This window comes from Hordeum vulgare, chromosome 7H (genome assembly GCF_904849725.1).
Source record: "Hordeum vulgare subsp. vulgare chromosome 7H, MorexV3_pseudomolecules_assembly, whole genome shotgun sequence".
NCBI classification, from domain to species: Eukaryota; Viridiplantae; Streptophyta; class Magnoliopsida; order Poales; family Poaceae; genus Hordeum; species Hordeum vulgare.
The window spans coordinates 49,217,261-49,240,756 of record NC_058524.1 but is presented as its reverse complement, the minus strand read 5'-3'; the positions used below and the strand labels follow the sequence as shown (position 1 = coordinate 49,240,756).

Below are 23,496 nucleotides of genomic sequence, written 5' to 3'. Positions count from 1 at the left end.
CTGGATCCACAAAGGTCCGATGAAGATCAACATCGACCGAATCCCACGGGTTCCGCTAGAGACACACCTCCACGGGCTCTCCTACGACATCACACCGTCGGGACGGGGATAGGCGGGGAGGACCTTATTCCATCTCCAGGGAGCAACTCGTGCCTCTCCTTCTTGAAGAGGACACAAACTCTAATCAACTTAAAGAAACAAAAAACAAAGCAAGAACCCTCCCACCAGCAAGAATCAAGGTCAATCGCGGCTCCATGTCCCTAAGGCCGCCAAATACTCGGCAAACCGACATGAGGTGGAGAAATCCTGATTGGGGCAGTCATGAGAGGATGCCGAATGGGTACAACTGTGTGTTTCATCAATGTTTTTTTCACTTGAGAACTTGAGTAAAAGGAAGGACAATTTGGTTCTCCCATGGTGATTTGACCTAAATTTAAAGTTGAAAATCGAAATGAATACTCATGGCAAAACAAAGGACCGAGATGCCATAGCATGCTAAATAGCATAGGAAGTGATGACATGGAAATAACAATGATAGACTATCCTAAATGACAAGTGACACGCGTGTGGCACGAAGTAACACCGAACACCATCGTAAACGTTTTTACAACTAAAATTTTCTTTCGAAAATAAATAAATAAATAAAACCTCAAAAAACTGAAACTTGCCATCCAAACTGAAAGTTGCCATGTTTCATAACTAAAGTTGCCATCCTCAAGTAACTAAACTTGTTATCAAAAAGCGTCAATGCGCCAGAAGGAGAAAACATGCATCTTTTAAAACTTGATTCATCACATTTGTAGCTAGGGTTAGTATTGCCACCGCTTTCGCCAAGAATCTAAAAAACTGACCGCTTCTACGGCAAGTGAGTAACAAATCAATGGAGCTGGCATGGTGCTCAAACAGTCAGTTTTGTGGTTAGATGCGGTCGTAAAAGTGGTGAGTTTTTATGATTTTTGGCAAAAAAAACGACGGCAGTTCATTACCTCAACCATAAATGTTGTGGTTTTGAGCAATTTACTCACTTTCAAACAAATAAAATTTTCAAGGGTCTATGTAGGACAAGAATCCATAGGAAATTCAAATGCGGCATTCCTTCCATACAAATATCCTCAGCAGGTGAAGAATTCAATGGATTTGACATCCTACAACGGCCCGGACTGCAAGAGTTTCACATGAAACAAGTCAATCAAGCACGTACAAGAAATTTCACATTCCAAAGAACACCTCAATGTGTTAATTACTCATTCAACAAGGCAGCACTACATGGAAATAAGTTTGAACGAACAAATAAAGAATGGAGATGACTAGAGTGGTCCTTACAAGTTACAATCGATGGATGGAAAATAAAACAAAGCTACAGACCTAAAACCCTGACCGTAAACCGAACTGTACACCAATGCTGCTCTCCTCTTCACGCTAGTTTTCCTGTACAGGCGTCCATGTCCCCCAACCAAGCTAGGTGAAGATATGATACAGTACATAGGCTAATTCACATGCTATGCACATCTGATCCCCCCTCATGCATTTGGATGCTTTACCAGTGCAACCCATTTCCACCAAAGGTAAACGACGGACGAAGAGATCACCGCCGCAGCTATACACAGGGCTGCAATGCCCGCGACCACTCCTCTTCTCTTGTCATCACTCGGCGCTGACACTGGCCGCGGTGGTGGGGGGCTGTTGTTTGGCTTTTCAGGACGAAAAACTGCAGAAAATTGAGCATTTTATCCTTGTCAGCCAATGTGCTGTCCTCATTGCCTACTGATCCCTACTGATGGTACATTCATCAAACGCAACATATGGATCGTATTGTCACATAAAAAGAGTGATATAAGCCGAATGCAGTATATGTAATGTAGTTATACTTGCCTCTTATTGCTGACACCAGAGGCCCATAAGCTCCTTCGTATGGTATACAGCATGTGCCTCGTCCACTCCAATACAGATGTATCTTAAGTACTGAGTTATCCACAGTCACTTCACGAGTTATGTTTGTGGGTCTTCTGACCCCCCCTGCTTCCTTAGTAATGTCAAAATCGGTTTTGATATTCTGACCCTGCAGTTAATCAGACAATTTCAGTTTGGCTGATATGAACTGGAGGCAGTAAATATCTTATTTTGAGAGGGAGGGAGAGAGAGAGAGAGAGAGAGAGAGAGAGAGAGAGAGAGAGCAAACCTGAATATCAATGTTAAACAAACGCCTTCCTGTCCCATTATATAACTGGCTGTCAATAAGTATCTCTGCAAAGAAGAGTTGAACTGTATATTTCCCATTCAACAAACCAACCGCATAGTACGACAAAGCACTTCTTGATGTCCTTGCAGTTTGATAGAGGTCGGGCATGTCTGTTCCCAGAATATCTTGAGTTGTATTTACGGTACCAGGAGAGTCACTAAAAGGATCAGAACCCACATGGCTAACTATCCATTGCCTGTCAGTATTAACATGAAAACCTGCTGCTCCAAGGTCACTGGTGTCATCGTTGAAGGTAATGGGCAATGAATCTGGATAAATCTTTTGCTTGCCACCACAGTTTACAGCGAAGGAAGTTATAGGATCTGCAGTCGATCACCAGATGAGGGATAAGTAGACATTAGTGTGGATTGTAGAACACATGTTAGGTTCTGAAGTGACAGGATCTAAGTGCAATTTTACAAGATTTAACATGTCCTTGTACATGACAATATGTACACCAATAAAGTAAAGGACAGACCCAGTGCATAGAATTTCCCACAAGTAACTGATGCTATAAATACATGATTAATTGAGTACTGGAAGCCCAATAGCAAGAACTGTGTCTTCAAATATCAAACAGTGAAGCTTTGTTATAACTTACTAGTGTAGAATTTTCTGTTGCATTCTTTCATGTGGAGACAGTTCAGGAGAGTAAGGTTCTCACTGCATATTAAAAGGCAATGCGGCAGAGTGAGAAATATGAAGCAGAAGGATGCTATTAAAATAACAAAGACTAAATTCTACTGCAAATTACAAGGACAAGCTCACAACTGCATACAGAAGTACCAAAAGGTCATCATCAATGTTAACACCTATTTCCCGTCATTGCCCTTGTTGAAAGTTTCCTAAACTTTCCAATTATTCTATCCCAGGACATTATCTAAATTGCAAAGATAGGCCAAACTTGTAACAAAATTCTACTGCATTTTTTTTTAAAATCTACTGCATATGTAGACCCGTTGATCAACAATGAAGGAAAAATGGTACTCCCTCTGTTCACTTATATAAGATGTTTTAGCCAGTTCAGACAGTGCCCTAAACAATTCAAATCCAGCTGTCTAAAACGTCTTGTAAAAACGAACGGAGGGAGTAGCACTTTGATCTCCTCTTTCATGGCCCTTCTATTCTCGCCACAACCTTACAGGAGCGAAATGATTGCATTATTTAATATTCTTACTGTAAAAAAAACTGAATGCTGAGAAGCTTACAATAAACGGGGTAGCAAGGGAATATGATATTTTTTCTGGATCAATGGTGTTACATAAGCTCTCATATTCACAAATATGATATTTCACACTCAATCTTTAACAATAGGTAGGAAGTGAAGATTCACAATAAAAAAAAAAACTGTTGGCAAGAAACAGCAATGAAGTTGGTACTTGTTTTTGTTAGAGCATCAGGAGGGGGGCTTCTACCCCCCCCCCCCCCCCCCCCCCCTCCATTATACTATATGAAACCAATGTCTGCAGTGTTCAGTACAATATCAAAGCACAAGGACCAATCAAAGTTTAAAATGCTGATTACCTGTTAATTGTTCTGCTTGCAGCAATTGAAGTCCCGATATAGTTTCTATGCAGGAGAATATGTTTGCAAAAGAATAAGTAAAGATGCCAATTTAGCTATTAGAATCAATGCATAATATAATGAGTTAAAGTAAGGAATTGCATACATTGACCAATTCCGATCAGCGGGATTATTAGGAAGGTTTCCATTAAGAAAAGGATTATAGGAAACATCCCTGGAGAGTTTAGACCAATATTCAGAAGAGTTAGACAGGTTTAAGATCAGAGTGCATTGCAGAAAAAGAATTATATGCTGATCTTGAAGAATTAGATAACCGAGTATGCCACTGTAGAGCCAAAAGATAGCACATAATGGAACTGTAATGCCCCAGTCTTGATTTCGAACATATTGCAGTTCAATAATTCTGAGATTGCTCGTGTAATTAGTGTTCAAGTGTATATGTGGATTGCTTAGCTCTTTCCATTAGTTTTGAATTTTGGTTCACTTGCTTAGTGCATGATGCTTAACATGGTATCAGGGCTAAGGTCTTGAGTTCAAGTCCTGGCTTTCGCAATTTATCAAACAAATTCTGCTGCCCCCCTCTGTGTCCACGTATAGGCCTCCTGAGCCATATCTCTGAGTCTATTCACGTGTTGACTTCCCGCGTCACATGTGAGAGGGATGTAGAAGTGTATATGTGGATTGCCTGGCCCTTTTCCATTAGTTCGGACTTTTGGTTGCGTTGGTTAGTGCATGAAGCTTAACAGTAGGTCGTGCTAAGCTGCTAGCTTGCTACCACAAATCCAATTCCTACCAATCTCAATAAATATCTTGCAAATCTCCTTGATTTAATCAAAGCCACTCAGACCACTTCAGATCCAGTAGTTCAAAGATCCCATGTTTAATATATGCCACTATCTCGGTTGTTGCGTAAAAAATGTTTAGCTGTGTTATGTTCCAAGTTTGATCAGATCTAAGTGCTAAGGGTAGTAGTGTAAGACTGTAATAGCAAGTGTATGTTAGGGGCATAAGTGGTTTTGTAGTCAAAGTCAAGAGTTGTCTCTTCTGTTTCATATGTTATAACTTTGGGCCTTGATGCAATACAAATATCCCATTTGTGCAATATCTCTCACGCATTAACATGGTATCACAATTCAAGATACGTCAGCATCCATGCTAACTATAACCTGAGGTGACAATATTTTCCACTACAACACAAGGACAGTCAATATGAGTTGATGTGATGCACCATTGCTAAGTATGCAGCCCAAAAAGTTGCTATTCTTCTGAGTACAATGAATGCGCTATGCTACAGAAAATGGATGTACATGATATATGATATGGTAAAAATTTATGTAAGACTTTAATGGCATGTTATCTTGAGAGGCATTATACAATTGGGGAATCTTCGGTATAAGCAAAAGATATCCATCAGCAAGTACAAATGCAGAACAAATGAACATACTTACAAACCACGTGATGATTGAACAATTTCAGAAGGCAGATTTCCACTAAAGTTGTTTTCACCCACATATCTAGACGGATGAAAATTCGTTAGTTAAGCAAAAATAAGTGATAAAGTCCAAAAATTGATGCATTGACTAGAACTTGGAGGTAAATACAACAGCAATAAGACTACAATAAAGTGCTCCCATCGAGCCCTCCCAACCCACTCCGATTCATTTTCCTTTTCTATTACTGCATATCAGAATGTTAAATGAGATGCTTGAAGCATGGGTTCATCAACCATAGAATAAATAGACCATAATACACACAAATTAATTTGAATCAGGCTGTACCAATATTGACTAATTAAGTAATTATTACCAACAGATATAACGATTAACAGAGATGATAGTATCTTCACATACACTTGAAGCCATATTCCTTGCATGACTAAACCTCTCCAGTTGAATCAAATAGCAATATATGTATGCTAAACTAGACAAGGAGACAGGGAAAACCAGGGCAGAAACACAGGCCAGCAAGGCATCTAGCATGGAAGAGATTGAGATGGAAAAGGTGAAATGAAATACATCTTCTGCCACCTATCTTGTGTAGGCTCAGAGCTATGAGGCCAATATAACAGTTTAAAAGGTGAAAAAGTATATGTGTTGGAAGTTGGAAGAAGTCAAAACTGTTGATTAACTCCATTGTTTTTTATAAATCGGCAGGGGTCTATTATTCCCTGAAGCAGTTTGCTCCATGTGCACAAGGATTTCTAAAACTTGTTTGAAAACACTGCCAACTTTATTACGCAAATAAGCTACCCCAATTCATACTTCTGAAATTGTGATGATACCAGGATTGTAAGTCTGCAATTAGAACTCACGTGTACTTTGAAGTGCTAAACAGACGCAACTGTTGCATTGAGCCTGATAAGTTGTTTGACCTCAAATCTCTGCATATATAAGGCATCCACGAACTCGATTAATTATAACTATCAAATACCAGTAAAATGTAGAAGCTTTAACATTAAGGATCTATTCCATGCATAGCTTCCTCCAGATATTACAAAAAGGCTAAGTAGAAGATAAAATATATATGGCTGTAAAGCGTATTGAACATTTTACAATTCCCAGGTCAACATTGCATCGGGAAGATGAAAAGAAATGTTCAAAACTGTTAAACTGATAAATTCAACGTCTGAAACGAATTTTCCGGGTAATACACTATATTGCCAGGTTAGAAGGTATGTGTAAAAACTGTTCAGAGTCTTTCATCTACTAAACCAATATTACCTACGTATCAAAATGTAAGACGTTTTTGTAGGCTAGTTATTTTGGAACAGAGGTACTAGCTTATTGATGCTTGACCACAGATGCTGGGGATAGATAATAATAATAGCATCATATAAAGTCAGGATAGAAAACAATGTCTGGAGCTATAATAATATTAATATTTAAGACAGTAGCATCATATTATAGGATAACTGTCTTAAATCATCGGAACTTTAAAAGGTATACTACTATCAACCATTGTTAAACAAAAGCAATGCATTCAAGCAGAAGTTTCAGAAAACCCACAGGTATGTTAGATTGCGTAGATTTGGGGGATTACTAGGAAACTGGCCAATTCCACAATTTCTCAATGATCTGCTTAACAGAAAAACATTAGTAAATAATTTATACTAAGCATGGAACCAAAATATAGTTCAGCATGACAATTGCACACATACAATATTGAAACATTTGTCTCATCTGCTATGAAATCAAAAGTAGAATTTCCACCATCAAGATCACCAAGCATTCTGCAAAAAACTCCCTATTAAACACAAGACTGAACTATTTATTAATATGAAAAAGAGATTCACGTGTCTTCTAGCAAATTGTACGTCACTGATTTTTAGTGAATATGGTGAACAGAACTCCAGAGATTACCAAGAGTTAAGTGTATTTTTTGTTCTTTTGTGTTGCTCCCTTAAGAGCATGGTATGATAAAAAAAAATGAGGGCGCTCCTATATTCTTTGGTACTCCCTCCGTAAACAAATGCAAGACGTTTTAGGATACGGAAGGAGTATTTAATAAGGGAAACCACCGGAGTGACTTACAGAATTTTCAGATTTGTCAAATTAGAGAAGTTCTTTGGAATAGGTCCTCGGAGTTTCGTTCCATATATTCTCCTAGCAAGACAAAGTGCATTAGTTAAGAAAACTGCAAAGAAAGAAGTAGATGTACCTAATGAAAATAATCAAGTACTTATGCATACAGGTCTGTGAGATTGGTAAGATTTGCAATAAATTCTGGAAGTTGCCCTTCAATATAATTATCGAACATCCACCTGCATAAGTAATTGCATGGTCACTTAATCTTTCCTTTTTGAACATGCTCCGCGTGATCTAGTACTCTCCAAATTGACTTAATCCAAATTAACTAGCTTTTTACTTGGTATATGAGAAAATAAAAGGAAATGAGGCATACTTACAGGGATTGAAGACTCCCTAAACGTGAAGATTCATTAGGTAAAAGCCCACTGAGTTTGTTGTTGTTGAAGCGCCTGGCTAAGTGAAGATCATTCAATCAGCTTTAAGCATAATAAAAGTCCTTGCCAAGATATAAATTTGCAATTGGGACTGTCTGAGTACGGACTGTTTCTGCAGTATAACTAATTCTTTGTGTAAGATGTAACAAATATGCACTAGTTCAGCAAGATGAATTTGCAATGCAGGTATAATTGATGAAAAATTACAAGAAAACTTAACAATGAGGTTATTAATAAATTAAAATCCATTTGTAAGGGGAAGTAAAAGATTTCATCACCATGTCTGTAGTTTGGAGAGATTGGCAACTTCTTGAGGTATTGAACCACTTAAGTTGTTATTGCTCAAATCCCTACAAGAGGAAACGATGAGTAAGTGGCTATCAATCATATTGATAATTCTTATAACCACACAAGTGTAGCCTCTTTGCGGTATTGATGCTAGAGTGTAGAATGCAAGAAAGAAAGAAAAAACTATGTTGTTGCTAAACCAGGTTGTATCAAATTTAAACAACAATAGTTAGGTTTCAAGGTAGAAGGTTTTGTGTACATGTAGACAGGTTCCATACCTAATCATTTTAGGAGTATATATGTTAGGCATGGAGGCCTTGGTTCTATACCTAATCTTTTTAGTAACCGTATATATATATTCTGCAGTAAATCATTACGAATTTACGATGCAACAACAAAGTACTGAGTGCTTAGTCAGACGTAGTTACTAGCATGATACACATTCCAACCAATACAGCAGGTTAATTCTAGCATTTCCTAGAGTAAGCAGTTTGCATAGTAACAGACATCAGTGCCACAACTCACAGAGAGACCAGCTCCGTCAAGTTGAAGAGCTCCGGCGGGATCCCGGTCAGATTCGAGAACCCGGTGACGTTCCTGCATCATCCAGAGCCACCCGTCAATCCACACGCAAAGAGGCGCCCGAAAAGCTGAATGAAAACTAAGCGGCCAGAGGCTTCGAGCGAGCGAGGAAGAGGGAGCACGAACAGGTGCGTGATGCGGCACTCGGGCGAGCCGTCGCAGCTGCAGCCGACGGACGCGTTCCTCGCGAAGGATGCCGGCCAGTCCCGCGTCCCGCACGGGTGATCCAGGTTCACCGTCGCGCCGAAACCGAGACCCCACCGCTGGAACACCGCGCGCAGGGCGGCCGCTGCGAGAGGAGGAGGGGGCGGAGAGAGATCTGTGAGGCCGCGGGCATTCCAGTTCGGTAAGGAGAGCGGGATAGCGGATTTACCGTCGGAGGCGTCGGTGGCCTGCTGCTGAGGTGGGGGGGTGAAGGGCTGGGCGGCGGCGACGGCGAGGCCGGCGAGCGCGAGGAGGAGGGGGAGGGGGAGCGGAGCCATGGGCGTGGGGGAGGCAGGGGTTGACTTGGGGCGGAGGAGGAGGGGTGGGGGCATTGGGTTGGGGAGGAGGATTTGGGGTTTTGGAGCGTGAGTTTGACCTCGCGCCGTTGCGCGGGTCTGGGGACACGAGCGGCAGCGGGGACGAGGTCGTGGACGGCCGGGTCTCGGGAGGGGGGTGGCTACCTACCTCGGGGATCGGATTCCGGCCGACGGCGGCGGCCGCGGCGGCGCTGGTCTGAGTTTTGTTTGAGCAACGCCTGTAAAACGAGCCGGAAATGGAAAGCGCGTCTGCTGGGGAAACATTTTGGTCGGGTTTTTCCTTTTCGTGCGGGAAAGGCTAAAACATTTTAAACTCGTTTTTATCAACACACTACAAACCCAAACGCATATATACGCGCATACACTCACTTCTATAACACCTTCGAAAAAATGAGTCGACTTATAATCTTAAAATTCACGAAGTCATTATAAACACCTCATCGATGATGAAAACGTCTACTCCCAATGAAAACGCGTCGCTAGAAATCCTGAAATAAGTACAAAAATAAATGCGGGCATTCAATATTTAAACCCTGATAGGCTGAGGATATCAGGAATTAAACTCTCATGGCTTGATAATACCACGGTCTCGCTGACCATTCAATTACAGGTTGGTTTGCACATTTTAGACTTATTGATTGATCAGCTCGTGAGGTTTTTGTTCCAAAATAATCTATGAGCTCTCTTTGATTGACAAGGACTCTTGCATGTGCCAAACAGAAGAGTGTGAAAACACGATAATTTTTTTTAAAAAAAAGATAAAGATAACTGGCGAATTTGTCAGTTTTGATTGCTCACACCGAACGCACTTTGCGTCCTTGATCATCTTTTCATCGCGTCTCTCTCGTGGCGGCGGACCTTCAAGCCCCCGCGACTCCCGCCACTTCCCCTCCCCTCCAGCGCTCCTTCCTCTGCCTCGCGAGCCGGCGTAGCCCCTGGATCTGGCCATTGTCGTCGGAGCCGGCGCGACCTCCATCCCGGCCACCTTGCTCCGGTGCGACCTCCGTCCCGGCCACCTTGCTCCGACGCAACACCTCCATCCCGCCTACCTTCTTCCCCTTCGATTTGGCTCGAATTGACCTAGTTCCGTAGAGCAAAACGTCTCGGAGCGAGCTGCCCCATTCCTTCTTGTGCGAGTCGCGAAGCTTCAGGAGCCGGCGCCGGCGCTGGTATGGATCCCCACACCATGGCCTTCCTCCCCCTCTTCTCTCCGGTAGCGGCGGATCTTCAAGCCGTCGCGACTGTCACCACTTCCCCTCCCCTGCAGCGCTCCTTCCTCTGCCTCGCGAGCCGGCGCAGCCCCTGGATCTGGCCATTGTCGCCGGCGCCGGCGTGACCTCCATCCCGGCCACTTTGCTCGGGCGCGACCTTCATCCTAGCCATCTTGCTCCGACGCAACACCTCCATCCCGCCTACCTTCTTCCCCTCCAATTTGGCTCGAATTGACTTAGTCCCGTAGAGCAAAACGTCTCGGAGCAAGCTGCCCATTTCCTTCCCGTGCCAGTCGCGAAGCTTCAAGAGACTGCGCCGGCGCTCGTATGGATCCCCACACCATGGCCTTCCTCCCCCTCCTCTCTCCAATGGCGGAGGACCTTCAAGCCCCCGCGATTGCCGCCACTTCCCCTTCCCTACATCGCTCCTTCCTCTGCCTCGCAAGCCGGCGCGGCCCCTTGATCTGGCCACTATCGCCGGCGCCGGCGTGACCTCCGTCCCGGCCACCTTGCTTCGGCGCGACCTCCATCCTGGCCACCTTGCTCCGACACAGCACCTCCATCCCGCCTACCTTCTTCCCCTCCGACTTCGCTCAAAATGACCTAGTCTCGTAGAGTAAAACGTTTGGGAGCGAGTTGCCCCTTTCCTTCTCGTGTGAGTCGCGAAGCTTCAGGAGCCGCGCGCTGGCGCCAGTATGGATCTCGACACCATGGCCTTCCTCCCCCTCCTCTCTCCGGTGGCGACGGACCTTCAAGCCCCCGCGACTGGCGCCACTTCCCCTCCCGTGCAGCGCTCCTTCCTCAGCCTCGCGAGCCGGCGCAACCCCTAGATCTGGCCATTATCGTCGGCGCGACCTCCATCCCGGCCACCTTGCTCCGGCACGACCTCCATCTTGGGCACCTTGCTCCCACGTAGCACCTCCATCCTGCCTACCTTCTTCCCATCCGATGTTGCTCAAATTGACCTTGACCCGTAGAGCAGAACGTGTGGGAGCGAGCTGCCCCTTTCCTTCCCGTGCGAGTCGCGAACCTTCAGGAGCCGGCGCCGGTATGGATTCCCACACCATGGCCTTCCTCCCCCTCCTCTCTCCGGTGCCGGCGGACCTTCAAGCCCCCCGCGACTACCGCCACTTCCCCTCCCCTGCAACGCTCCTTCCTCTGCCTCGCAAGCCGACGCAGCCCCTGGATGTGGCCATTGTCGCCCGCGCCGGCGCGACCTCCATCCCCGCCACCTTGCTCTAGCGTGATCTCCATCCTGGCTACCTTGCTCCAGTGTGGCATCCATCCTGGCCACCTTGCTCCGACGCATCACCTCCATCCCGCCTACCTTATTCCCCTCCGATTTGGCTCAAATTGACCTAGCCCCGTAGAGCAAAACGTCTGGGAGCGAGCTACCCCTTTCCTTCCCGTGCGAGTCGCGAAGCTTCAGGAGCCAGTGCCGGCTCTGGTATGGATCACCACACGGTGGCCTTCCTCCCCCTCCTATCTCCGGTGGTGGTGGACATTCAAGCCCTCGCGAATGCCGACACTTCCCCTCCCCTGCAGTGCTCCTTCCTCTGCCTCACGAGCCGGCACATCCCCTGGATCTGGCCATTGTCGCTGGCGCCGACGCGACTTCCATCCCGGCCACCTTGCTCCAACGCGACCTCCATCTCGGGCGCCTTGCTCCGGTGCGAGTGCGACCTTCATCCTGGGCACCTTGCTCCGACGTAGCACCTCCATCCCGCCTACCTTCTTCCCCTACGATTTGGCTCGAATTGACCTAGTCCCGTATAGCAAAACGCGTGGGGAGCGAGCTGCCCCTTATCTTCCCGTGCGAGTCGCGAAGCTTTAAGAGCCGGCGCCGGCGCCGGTATGGATCCCCACACCATGGCCTTCATCCCCCTTCTCTTTCCGGCAACGGCGGACCTTCAAGCCCCCGCGACTGCCGCCACTTCCCCTCCCCTGTAGCGCTCCTTCCTCTGCCTCGCGAGCCGGCGCAGCCCCTAGATCTGGCCATTGTCGCCGGCGCCGGCGCAACCTCCATCCCGACCACCTCGCTCCAGCGCGACCTCCATCCAGGCCACCTTGCTCCGACGCGACCTCCATCATGGCCACCTTGCTCCGACGCAACACTTTCATCCCACTTGCCTTCTTCCCCTCCAATTTGGCTCGAATTGACCTAGTCCCGTAGAGCAAAACGTCTGGGAGCGAGCTGCCCATTCCCTTCCCCCGCGAGTCGCGAAGCTTCAGGAGCCGGCGCTGGTGCCGGTATGGATCCCCACACCATGACCTTCCTCCCCCTCCGCTCTTCGGTGGCGACGGACCTTCAAGCCTCCGCGACTGCCGCCACTTCCTCTCCCCTACAGCGCTCCTTCCTCTGCCTCGCGAGCCGGCGCAACCCCTGGATGTGGCCATCGTCGTCGGCACCGGCGCGACCTCCATCCTCGCCACATTGCTCCAGCGCGACCTCCATCTCGGCTACCTTGCTCCGGGGCGACCTCCATCCTGGCCACCTTGCTCCGACGCAGCACCTCCATCCCGCCTACCTTCTTCCCCTTCTCCTCTGTCATCTTCTCCCCCTTCCTCTTCCATCTTCTTATCCAGTTCCCTCGAGCCCCTTCCTTCTCTCCCCTTGTTCTGTTGCTCCCCTGATGTGATGTCGATGTTCTCATCCCTTGTTCTGGTCCCATGAATTACTGAAACACATGTTTATTTTTTGCAGGTGTTGCTAAGGGGAACCCCTGGAGGCTGAGTTAAGATATGGTCTGCATGGATATGTGACTAAAAATTGTGTGGTATTGATTGAGATTTTGTGCTAGTCATATTGTTTGAGATTTTGTGCTATTGATTGAATGATGCATGGTTGTGTGACTAAAAATTCTGAACAGGATTTGGTATTGAGATGCGTGGCCCGATTCCATGAGCAACCGAACACGTGAATTCGTAATCATGTCCATTACAATTTCGGCTCTGAATTAGAAATGGAACAAATTCAATACACAAGTCTCGAATACAGACATCCACACACAGCATTGGGGACTTCTGTTCCGGATGAAGCATGGGGGCTTCGTTATTGGCGGTGGGATTAGTGGGGGTTTCGTTAGCAAGGAATCAATTTTGTTGACAACGTATTTAGACTGTTGATGATGTGATTAGACACTTTAGATTTAAAATTGAATTTGTTCTCTCTTCCTTTTACAAGGGCAGTACATAGATCAAGGGGAAAACACCCTTCATTGACACACAGGGATTGAAGATTTTTTTTTGTGTGCCCTGTTTTGTTGCATAGAATTGAGCATGGAATTAAGGAATCTATAGAATTGAGCCCCTAATTCTTTTGTTTGGTTGTACTAGGAATTTGCATCCGAAAACACACGCCCAATTCCGAGCCAATCCACGCGGGTGCGAAGCGAGCAGCGAAAGATTCCGACGTCTCGAGCCAGGAAATCTCGCGGAATCGAACCGAACCGGCCTCCGGCCTCCAGCCTCCAGCGACCTGCAGGCTCGAGCGACCTGCAGCTCCTCGCCGCCGCCGCCGGCCCAGGTGCGCTCCATCTCCAGCTCTTCCTCCTCTTCCCCGCCCACCTTCTCCTAGCCGCCTCCCTCTCCCCATCTCGCCCCTACCCCTGGCCGCCCCTCCCCATCTCGCCCGACCTGGAAACCCTAGGCGGCGGCGGCGGCTGGGTCGAACGGCGCCCTTCATCTCCTCTGATTTCATGGAGCCCTCCCTCTCCTCTGATTCCTACCTTCTTCACATTCTTCATAGACTAATTGCCAGAGTCTATGAAGTTCTTTCTAATCCGTTCTTCACATTCTCCTTTCAGCCTGCGAGTTCTTGCCTTTCCTCACCAATTTGGTCGCTTCCCAATTCTTGGAAGAGGCCCATAAGTGAAGCCTGAAGGTATGAATCCTGTGTCTATCTTGATTCAGCTACTCCGATTGTTTGTGCAGAATCTGTTTTTACTGAATCTCCAATGCGCAGTTGCCACTGTGTATGTTCAATCTCCATTGCGGAACCTGAAGAAGCGGGTTGAGCAAACAAGAACTGCTTTCGAGGTGTGCTCTCAGTCTTGCATTCTTGTTCCTTTGCCAAGAGTTCAATAAGGGCTTGACTCTGGTTTCCCTGATTCGATGAATTTCTTGCTGATACATTTATTTTCTCTTCTTGCAATCTTCAGGTTCTTGCTTTTCCTTACCAATTCGATTGCCTGCCATTTCCCGCAAGAAGACTCGAAGCCTTCAGGTACAAATCTTTTACCATCTCTCACTAGCTACCGCCTACTGATTAGTAGATGAAGTTCCTGTCTTTGATGTGACCCCTTGTATGCAAGAATGCTTGAAATACAGGAATAAATTAAGAAGGGGGGGGGGGTCATCCGAGAACCAAGTTCCAGTTCATGTATGTTCGTGATGCAATGACTGTGTGTCAGTTCTTGGTCTGTTCTCTTCGAAGAAAAGTTTGATGTGATTCAATTAATGTGTCTGTACAAATGGTGGAACTGTGTGCATGGTCATGTGTTGTTTGCATTCTTAATTTCATAGCGCATCTGTATTGAAAGTGGAAGGTGGTTCTGTACCTCTTGCTCTGTAGATATCGTCAAGTGCTAATGATGTTATAATTATATGGATCGTGTTGCTTGATTTTGGCATTGACTGATTGGATATGATAGTGTTTGGATCAAAGCCCAGGTTCCGATTCCTTGCCAATATTTTGGTCAAGTAGTTCAGATTCACGCCCACGCGAGGGCGAAACGAGGGCGGCCGATTCCTGCACCAAAATATTCGCTCGCCCCGATTTGGCGTGGCAATCTTGGGCGTAATCCAAACAGCCCCGTACACATTATCAGTAGTAACTCGATACAGAGAATAAGTATTTTCATGTGAACTACTACTCCAGTTTGTTCTTTATACATTGTGTGAGGTGAATGAATCACAGATTATATGTGTTGTAATCCAAAAATCTCAACGTGTCTGCATCCATGTTCATATGCCAGAAGAATTTTTTAATTCTTTTTGAAATGTTCCAGAAAGATGGAGCCAAACATTAACTGTTGTTCATCAAGTCAGGAAATTATGGGAACTGGGTAGCTGAAAAATCTGTGAATTTGTTCTTCTCTCCTTGTTGTGATCTTCTTCTATAGCAGTGGAGTGAGCTCGTGATGACTCCATTTTAGGACAGAGGAGTGTGCAAGTGTGCGTCTTCTTAGTATTATTTCTTTTTTGTTTACTCCTCAGATATTTCATTTCCTTTTGCTACAACTATTGAGCTCCAAATCTTCTGTGACTCTTTTCTGTTTACTCAGAAATCATTCTGCAAAGATTTATCATAAAATGTAAAACTTCTGTTGAAATACTCAGCATTCAGCAGCTGCCAGATAGTGCAACTGAAGCCTAATCAAACCCCAAACATTGTTGTTAGCGTGGGCCTTCTTTTCCAATTAACAGTCACTCGAGTAATTCTCATATTGTTTATGTCAATGCCAGGGTCCAAGGCTATGGATGCAGATGAAACACTGCCAGCTTCGGGAGATGCTAACAACTCAGAGCAGCAGCCTCACGATACTGGTCTGTACTATTAATTCATCTCCATGCTTGATTTTCTCTTCTCTGAATTGCAAAATAAAGTTGGTGTTTCTCCAGACATCAATCAGAGTGGCTTAGCTGTTAACCAATGCTGCCAGATATCCATTGCTTGAGTTTGTTTGTAGCTGGGTCGGTTTGGGCAGCCTATATATTGAGGCCCTGTGTATGTGTTTAAAAAGTACTAAGCTTGTGGCAGGATGTTGCCTCTAAAGCATAAATAAAATACAAAGAGCACATGTGTGTGTATCATGTGTATGTGTGAGTACGGGGTGGGGGGGTTAGAGCTGAGTGATTCAGTTCTAACATTTGTACCAGGAGTTGAGCGATTCAATTCTAACAGTAACCGTTAGCCATTTGGCTGCCTTTGAATTTTCCTCATCTTTTACTCCCTCCATTTGTGACATGGACATGGTATCTGATATGCAGCTTTAGCATTAGTTCTCATGTGACTATGCTAGTAAAATTGTATGAATTTGTGATATTATGGAATATTTTCCATGAATATTAGGGCCAGTTCTAATAGGTGGCTTAAAAGATAAGCTGCCTCTCTCCAGCTTAAAACATAATCCGCCTCCAAAATTTGTTGAGACTTCTAAATTAGTTGTCCCATAACTAGTTTAGAAGCTCCAGTGAATAAGAGAGGCGACTTCTGGGAAAAGCTTGGGAGGTGGTGGCTTATTTTTTAAGCTGCCAAAAGAACTGGCCCACATGACCAGACTAAATAAGTTTCAATATAACATCATCCAAAGTTAGACAAGTTTGAACGCACACATTCTGGGACATCATGTTAATAACTGGTCCCTTAATTTGTTAATGACAAGTAGGCATGGATAGCAAAATACCAGTCAAGGAGAAATAGAAGAAAGTGAACATGAACTTTTTTTTTTTTTAAATATTGTTTGTCCTGAAGTGAACATGAACTTGTGTAGGCCACCTGTTTCTATTTCTGAGAACTGGACTTACGATATTCTCAGATGCATGGCCCGTGTTGAACTTTTGACAGCAGTGTAGCATCTCATGCCTGTTTGTTCCTTATGCATATTTTTGTTGTTTTTATTCTACAAATGCTTTTGTAGAGATAAGCACATGGCGTGAAGCTTCATTTTTTGGCAGACAAAAAATCTCGTGTGGAGGATATGTGGAAGAAAATGAACAGTGGTTTGCCTGCGAAGATGCCCAAACCTGCAATGGTTAAGCTCAAAACGGCAGCAAAAGAAAAGAAAACCAAGGCGACAAATGTGAGTATCTTTCTGGTATTAACCATATGGCAAGCTGATGCTCAAACTGTTATGTTTTATATTTCTATTTATGGTAGGCTTATTTTTTAACAGTTCTTTTCTTAAATCCTGTAGAATAATTGGATGACCATTCTGGGCCTTCCACCAAAAAAGGTTTCTGCAAATGATCAAGTCCCAAAAAATGAGCAACAACAGACACAACAGAAAACAAGCGAGGATACCAAAAAACTTGCGGCAAATGCTCTTGCAGCTGTTAAAGATGCCGCCACTGCTGCATCTGGAAGAGGGAAAGTGGAGGTAAAGCTGTACTGTCATCATCACATAATTATTTATATTATTAAGTCCAAGTGAAGCTTCCATCTAAAAATTTGTACCGTCACTGCCGTTGCTTCTTACATTCTTATTTGCTTTTCCGTGTCCATTCCTGTAGAGTAGCTTAAGTTTAACAGGCAACAAGTTTGGAACGACCCTGATAATTGTGGATACAGATGACAAACTTGTGACACTTTGTATGATTTCTGCATCTGATTCCACATGATGTTTCTAATATTCTAGTTTTTTTGTATGATCCAATAGATAACCGAGGTACGGGACTTTGCTGGCAAGGATATTGAAATCAAGAAACTCGTAGATGCGGATTCAAAGGAAGCGGTTGAGAAGGCCAGTGCAGTGGGTGCTGCACCGTCTGCTGTGGACAATATCCTGGAGCAGATAAGGAAGAAGCAGAAGCTGAGTGTCCTGGACAAGACGAAGAAAGACTGGGGAGAGTATAAGGTAGAGAAGGGCGTGGAGGAGGAGCTGGGGGCATACAAGAAGAGCTCGAACCAGTACCTTGATCGGCAGTCGTTCTTGAAGAGAGCCGATTACAGAGAGTATGAGCTCGAGAGAGACGCCCGGTTGTCATTGATGGCGAAGCGGAAGAGCGAGAGTATGCAGGACGATGATGCCTAAGGGCTTTGATGAAAATTGCTATCATGCTGGCAGCACTTTTACCTTCTGTTGGAGTACTTGGTAGAGATTCTTTTGAGATAATGGTAAAGACATTATTTCGTCGATGCCTTGTCCTCTTAATATTATATACAATCAGCTGGTCAATGTGAGTGATGTCCCGCAAAAATCAAAAATAAAATCGAGCGCTAATGAAGAAGATGCGAATGGATTTCTCAATCCTTTTTTTTTCTTACATGCTAGGGTTGGTAACGTTTCTGAAACTGCATCAGGACCAAGGGTTAGTGAATCTTCCTAGCTTCATCTCTCGATCTACCCACCCTTTCTAGTAAATCAAAAAGAAATTTACTTGCGTGATATCTTCATAGTTATATTTCTTCAGAATTTCATCCACAGTTGCTGCGAAAACCAGCACGTTACTGGCAAGATGGCCTGCAATCTTGTTTTGATGATCTTTCCACTAAAAATATGCATGTTTGGCGCTTGCTATAGAAACCTAAGAGTAATGAGCAGACGGAGTAACTTTTTTCATCAAATGTAACTTCTGCTGGTGACCGTACAGAAGCACAAAGTGATGGTGGCTTGTATTCACATAGCAATGGAGATACGCAGAGAGAGAGAGAGAGACGTGAGTACGGCAAACAAACTAACACTAATATTTTTTGGGTCTGCACATTTCTGGTGGAGAAGTTGACAGGGATTTCACTAATTGTCGTCTGTCCGAGAATTGCAAAAATGTTGGATAAAATTGCATATTAATTGTTTCTTCGATGTGATTTGTTTGCGCACAGTTACGAAAATCTAGCGGTTATGATCTGATCAGGTGAATCATGCAGAAAACAGGTCATGAGTGACAGGTGCAATTACGAACATCTAAGGATTATATATACTAATAAAGCAAGGTCCATCAAATCAACGTCTCGATGTTTTGCTTTCGTCTTGGTGGAATTTGAATTTATACCACATTCCTCCTTTTCTCTTCGTACTACATATGGTTTTAGATATCGTAGAAATACATGGTTTTGAGCTCTCTGATACCACACTGAATTTTCGTGACCAACGGATATCTTGAGAAACAGGCCGCCGGCATGCTTGCTCCCTAGCGAAACACACGCCCGCATTTTCTTCTCAACTACTTCCTCCCCATATTCTGAACGTTTTTACTTCTGAACCTCCTGCTGCCGAGCTCCTTTTCCCCTATGTCAAAGGGAGCTGAAAGTTGACAAGAATATTGTCGAGTAGCTCTCATTTTGTGCTGGCCCATTTTCTCATCCGTGCACTGGTGGTCTTGGCCTGCAATCACACAAGCAATGAGCTAAAAGACCCGAACAAGGAAAAGATTGTTCACACTGATAACAGAAAAGAAGATACCTAATAGACTTGAATTCCATGACAAGATAAATCAGACAGACATAAATATATATATATATATATAGAGAGAGAGAAAGAGAGCAGAAAAGATGATGGAGCTCTCACGTACCTCATCGTCCCAATCACATCTCATGGTGAGATAGACCAACACCAGCGTCTGAACAGCGGTCCCGCCAATCAACCCAGACCAAATTCCCTGCAGAATTTAGCCATGAACGATCAGAAGATGCAAACTTTCTTCTTCTTCTTCTCATTTTTTTTGTTTCTCCATCCTTGTGATGATCCATCAATTCCCTACCCGAACTCCGAATCCGAGTGGCCAGCCCAGTATGACCCCGATCGGCACCCCGACCAGGTAGTAGGATCCGATGTTGACATAGGCGACCAATGCTTGCCATCCAGAACCAATAGCCACCCCTGCAATGCAATGCAACCGCCCACAGTTACAGGAGAATACAACACAAGCGTGTAGTAGAGCTTCAGTGGCATTTCTCGAGCTATATATATAGAAGGAAATGTATGTATGTATGTACCAGAGAGTACGGGCTGCACGCTGTTGAGGAGGATGGTGAATGCTAGCAGCATGGAGAGATTGTGCACGGCGTCGAGCACGGCCTTCCCCGACGAGAAGAGGAGCGCGATCTGGTCGTTGTAGGTGAGGATGAGGCACCAGAAGACGAGCCCGATCACCACGGAGGTGGTGATGGAGACGACAATGGAGAAGCGCGCCCCCTTGCCGCTGCCCGCGCCGAGCTCGTTTGCCACCCGCACGCTGCATTTTCGGCAGATCGAATTCGCCGTCTGTTAATTACTCGGGCCAAATGACACACAATGCGGCGCTAGTCGTGTGAATTCGGTTGGCGTTAACGTACCCAGTGGCCGCCAGGAACCCTATGGGAATCATCATCTCCCATCCGTTGATCGTCAAGCTGCATATATACGTTTCAGCCGACAATAAATGAACGCATATTGTTGTGGAGCACTTTAAGAAGCGAGGATTGGAAAGGGGAAGTTTTGTACTACCGCGCGCATACCATATGGAGAGGGCGTCCACGGCGATCTCAGCGTTTGGCAAGTACCCCGTAAGCAACACAAGCACTTTGTAGTACCAGTTCTCCAGGCTGAAAAGTAGCAAAGAGATGTCAAGGAGCCAGAAAGAATTAATTCCCATATACACTTGTTTGTTTGTTGTACTCCAACCAATTAGTGCTAGTGCTGGTATAAGTAACCGTATATATAACAATGAACGGAAGAAACTAATGGACGGAGGGAGGGAGGGACGCACCAGAGCATGACGCCGGATGCGGTGGAGAGCTTGATGAAGTCCCAGAAGTCGGCGAAGGCCTCCACGGAGAAGCCCCTCCACGAGAGCGGGCAGCCGCCGCAGACGACGTACAAGAACTGCCCCAGCACGACGACCCACCACGCGACGTCGGCGGCGACGACCACGCCGGCGTAGCCGAGCTGGAAGCGGGTGACGAGGAGGTAGGTGACGAGGACGTGGAGCGCGAGCGTGACCCCCGCGGTGGCGGCGGTGACCCAGTTCTTGAGCTGGCTCTGCAGGAAGCGGGTGAGCGGGAGCAGCATGGCCATGGCGAAGTGCTGCGGGATGAGCCACACGCTCATCTTGCCGGCGAGGCGGGACAGCTCCGGCGCCTGGCCGAGGAGCAGCAGCAGGTCCTCCGTGAAGACGTATGTCGGCGTCAGCGCCAGCGCGAAGAGGAAGAGCACGATCCATGACCGCTGCAGGTAGACGCCCAGCATGTGGTGCTTCTTGGCCCCGAACGCCTGCCCGCACAGCGTCTCCAGCGCGCTCGCCATGCCCAGCTGCGCTTGTCACCACCAGAAACACAAGGAAGTTCACGACCACGGCCATTGATGAACATCATGCATTACATCACATCAGTTTTCCACCATATATATAGCCTGAGCCATGAAGATTTTCTCTTCTTTTTACCAAACATTTTCACTGTGACGAAGAAATTAAACAGTCCTACTCGTGTTGATGGTACGAGATGGCTATGTGATGCCGTGAGCCATGACCAACTGGACCAACAGGTGCAGACGGTGACCACGACCCAGTACGCCTGATTGGTGTCAGGGCGTGGACACAACACCTGCGCAGGATACAGTGTACGTACCGCGGCAGCTAGCGGCCGCCGATCGGGGCGCCGATCAGTGCATTTATTCGTTCCGACAAACATGTGCTCAACTCAACTAGGACACGCACGGCTCATCTTCCTCTGGCTTGCAAAAGAGCAACATATCTCTGAATGTTACCGCAGACAGCTACAGAAAGCGACGCTGAATATCGAAATCGAATCCCCTACTACGATTCCTTCCCTTAAAATAGCAAAGACCGGGTTAATTACGAGATTGAAATCTGAAAGCTACTCCTACGGTGGCTGTAGCTGTAGCTGTATCGGCAGCAACCACACATATATGCATGATCCCCGCGCCGCGCGCGAGCAGGAAAACGGGATGGTGGTCGGCATGTTTCTGTATTGTGTAAGTTGGGTAGCTAGTATGCAGCTTTACGCCGCGGTGCACAGTCGACGACGACGACGACGAGTTTTCTGTGTGAAGAAATCCGGATGACAACTCCTGGCCGTCCGTGTCGGCAGACAGCTACTACAGCCCACACAAAATGAATTGAAATGCGACACCAGAATATATGCAATCGTGAAGGACGAAGGCCGCATGCGCCGTCCGTCTCCCTCAAAGAACAGTATCGCTCCTGTTCGTCGGTCGAAATGAAGATCTGAAAGCTGCTGGCGGCGAATCGGCGATGCTGCTGCACGGCTGCACCCCTGTTCGTCAGTCCGCAGTCGTCGGCCTAAGTAACAACCACGTGCCCCGCGCGTCTGGGAAAATGGCCGGAGATGGAGGAGGAGTAGTGGTCGACATGTATGCATGTACTGAAAGCCATGTATCCAGAAGATTGGCACGAGCTGGGGCGTGTTGATTTTCGATAGGATACGCGCGTTTTCGGCGTTATCGTTGACCAGCCTGCACTAGTTTACACGCCGCACTGCAAGTGCAAGGTACGTCGACTGTCGTCTGGTTCAAAGTTACAAACCAATTTGGTAACCAACCAAATGCCGTCACGCATTCCTGGCTTAGCCTAGTCGATCCTGTCCCCTGTCTTTTTGGAACGACCCTGTTGTACATATGCCTCTAATCTAGTAAGTACTAATTAAGATCTGATCTAATTATATGCTCCAAATTCAATCAAGACATGCGTCGACGAGCAAGCAAGGAGACGCATATGGATGGATGAATGCTTATGGTTACCAGGAAGCCGAAGTTGAAGCCGGCGATGACGGTGGAGGCGATGGAGAAGGCGGCGAGCTCGAGGTCGCCGATGTGGCCGATGAAGGCCTGCGAGACGACGTTGATCCCGTACAGCGCCACCCGCTGGAAGATGGCCGGCCCCACGATCCGCCACAGCCGCTTCGACTCCTCCCACCACTCCCGCGCCACCCGGCCGCCCTCGCCCCCCTTCCCCTGCTGCGGCACCGGCACCAGCAGCGGCGCCGCCGCCGCCGCCTCCTCCTCCTCCCCCCCGTCGTCCCCTCTCATGGCTCCGCACCGCGCAGCTCTGGCCTCTGCCGGCGAGGCGAGCTCGCTCCTCCGGCCTCTTCCTGGTCTGCAGGTGGTCTGCTTCTGCCTTCTGCGTGTGTGCTTGCGGTGGAATCGATCGGGTGGCGAGTATATACCCGCCCCGCGCGTGCTTAATTACCTCATTTATGTGGAGCTGGCGACACCTGCGCTGCGCGCCTGGCACTGCCATACATACATACGGTAGCAGGCGTATACCGACGGAACTTTGCGACGGCGAGTATATATACATGACATTTTATGTGGACGGCCAGCACGTCCTAGTAAGGAGTACGCGGTCCATAGCGCGCGATCGAGCCGGTGTCATCCACGCACACGCACCAACCAACCATGGGCCACGGTGCTTTGCCACACCCATCCGCCCGGCCGGCCAGAGAGTACGTGCCAGTCAGAGAAACCGCAACGAACCTTAGCCGCTCTCAGGAGA

The 23,496-nt window shown here is 46.5% G+C and overlaps 3 protein-coding genes across 5 annotated transcripts; 1 reads left to right on the top strand and 2 right to left on the bottom strand.

Annotated features, from left to right (window-relative positions):
• Positions 1 to 1,189: 1,189 nt before the first annotated feature.
• Positions 1,190 to 9,078, bottom strand: LOC123407797 (probable LRR receptor-like serine/threonine-protein kinase At1g56140). Its single transcript, XM_045101016.1, has 17 exons — positions 8,968 to 9,078; positions 8,721 to 8,883; positions 8,538 to 8,609; positions 8,003 to 8,074; positions 7,668 to 7,739; positions 7,452 to 7,523; positions 7,294 to 7,365; positions 6,921 to 6,992; positions 6,769 to 6,837; positions 6,075 to 6,143; positions 5,212 to 5,277; positions 3,909 to 3,977; positions 3,764 to 3,808; positions 2,841 to 2,902; positions 2,180 to 2,562; positions 1,873 to 2,059; positions 1,190 to 1,708 (listed from the first exon to the last, which is right to left on the bottom strand). The coding sequence occupies exons 1-17, from the start codon at positions 9,074 to 9,076 to the stop codon at positions 1,521 to 1,523; spliced, it is 1,842 nt and encodes a 613-aa protein (XP_044956951.1). The 5' UTR covers positions 9,077 to 9,078; the 3' UTR covers positions 1,190 to 1,520.
• Positions 9,079 to 13,745: 4,667 nt separating this feature from the next.
• Positions 13,746 to 18,229, top strand: LOC123409802 (craniofacial development protein 1). 3 transcript variants are annotated; one of them, XM_045102674.1, is made up of 8 exons: positions 13,746 to 13,852; positions 14,133 to 14,209; positions 14,291 to 14,364; positions 14,487 to 14,551; positions 15,793 to 15,873; positions 17,005 to 17,129; positions 17,244 to 17,426; positions 17,706 to 18,229. In XM_045102674.1, exons 5-8 carry the CDS (start codon positions 15,804 to 15,806, stop codon positions 18,078 to 18,080), a joined length of 753 nt encoding a protein of 250 aa, XP_044958609.1. In that variant the 5' UTR covers positions 13,746 to 13,852; positions 14,133 to 14,209; positions 14,291 to 14,364; positions 14,487 to 14,551; positions 15,793 to 15,803; the 3' UTR covers positions 18,081 to 18,229. The 3 variants fall into 3 exon arrangements, with proteins under 3 accessions (XP_044958609.1, XP_044958610.1, XP_044958611.1); XM_045102675.1 differs by lacking the exons at positions 13,746 to 13,852; positions 14,133 to 14,209 and having other exon boundaries at positions 14,272 to 14,364; XM_045102676.1 differs by lacking the exons at positions 13,746 to 13,852; positions 14,133 to 14,209; positions 14,291 to 14,364; positions 14,487 to 14,551 and having other exon boundaries at positions 15,787 to 15,873; positions 16,968 to 17,129.
• A 755-nt stretch (positions 18,230 to 18,984) lies between these two features.
• LOC123407493 (protein DETOXIFICATION 27-like) lies at positions 18,985 to 23,129 on the bottom strand. Its single transcript, XM_045100634.1, has 8 exons — positions 22,743 to 23,129; positions 20,734 to 21,275; positions 20,483 to 20,569; positions 20,321 to 20,377; positions 19,982 to 20,220; positions 19,747 to 19,865; positions 19,558 to 19,644; positions 18,985 to 19,370 (listed from the first exon to the last, which is right to left on the bottom strand). Exons 1-8 carry the CDS (start codon positions 23,028 to 23,030, stop codon positions 19,323 to 19,325), a joined length of 1,467 nt encoding a protein of 488 aa, XP_044956569.1. The 5' UTR covers positions 23,031 to 23,129; the 3' UTR covers positions 18,985 to 19,322.
• Between the last annotated feature and the right edge of the window lie 367 nt (positions 23,130 to 23,496).

Bases quoted from the DNA above. Each gene is read 5' to 3' on its own strand.
- LOC123407797 (XM_045101016.1), bottom strand. From the start codon at position 9,076: ATGGCTCCGCTCCCCCTCCCCCTCCTCCTCGCGCTCGCCGGCCTCGCC. The intron at 8,610-8,720 runs GTTCGTGCTCCC...TGGATGATGCAG, and splicing joins GAGTGCCGCATCACGCACCT to GAACGTCACCGGGTTCTCGA. The intron at 7,366-7,451 runs GTATGCATAAGT...TTGTCTTGCTAG, and splicing joins CTTACCAATCTCACAGACCT to GAGAATATATGGAACGAAAC.
- LOC123409802 (XM_045102674.1), top strand. From the start codon at position 15,804: ATGGATGCAGATGAAACACTGCCAGCTTCGGGAGATGCTAACAACTCA. The intron at 17,130-17,243 runs GTGAGTATCTTT...TAAATCCTGTAG, and splicing joins AGAAAACCAAGGCGACAAAT to AATAATTGGATGACCATTCT. The intron at 17,427-17,705 runs GTAAAGCTGTAC...ATGATCCAATAG, and splicing joins CTGGAAGAGGGAAAGTGGAG to ATAACCGAGGTACGGGACTT.
- LOC123407493 (XM_045100634.1), bottom strand. From the start codon at position 23,030: ATGAGAGGGGACGACGGGGGGGAGGAGGAGGAGGCGGCGGCGGCGGCG. The intron at 21,276-22,742 runs GTAACCATAAGC...TGACAAGCGCAG, and splicing joins GCTTCAACTTCGGCTTCCTG to CTGGGCATGGCGAGCGCGCT. The intron at 19,866-19,981 runs GTACATACATAC...ATTGCATTGCAG, and splicing joins CGTGCAGCCCGTACTCTCTG to GGGTGGCTATTGGTTCTGGA.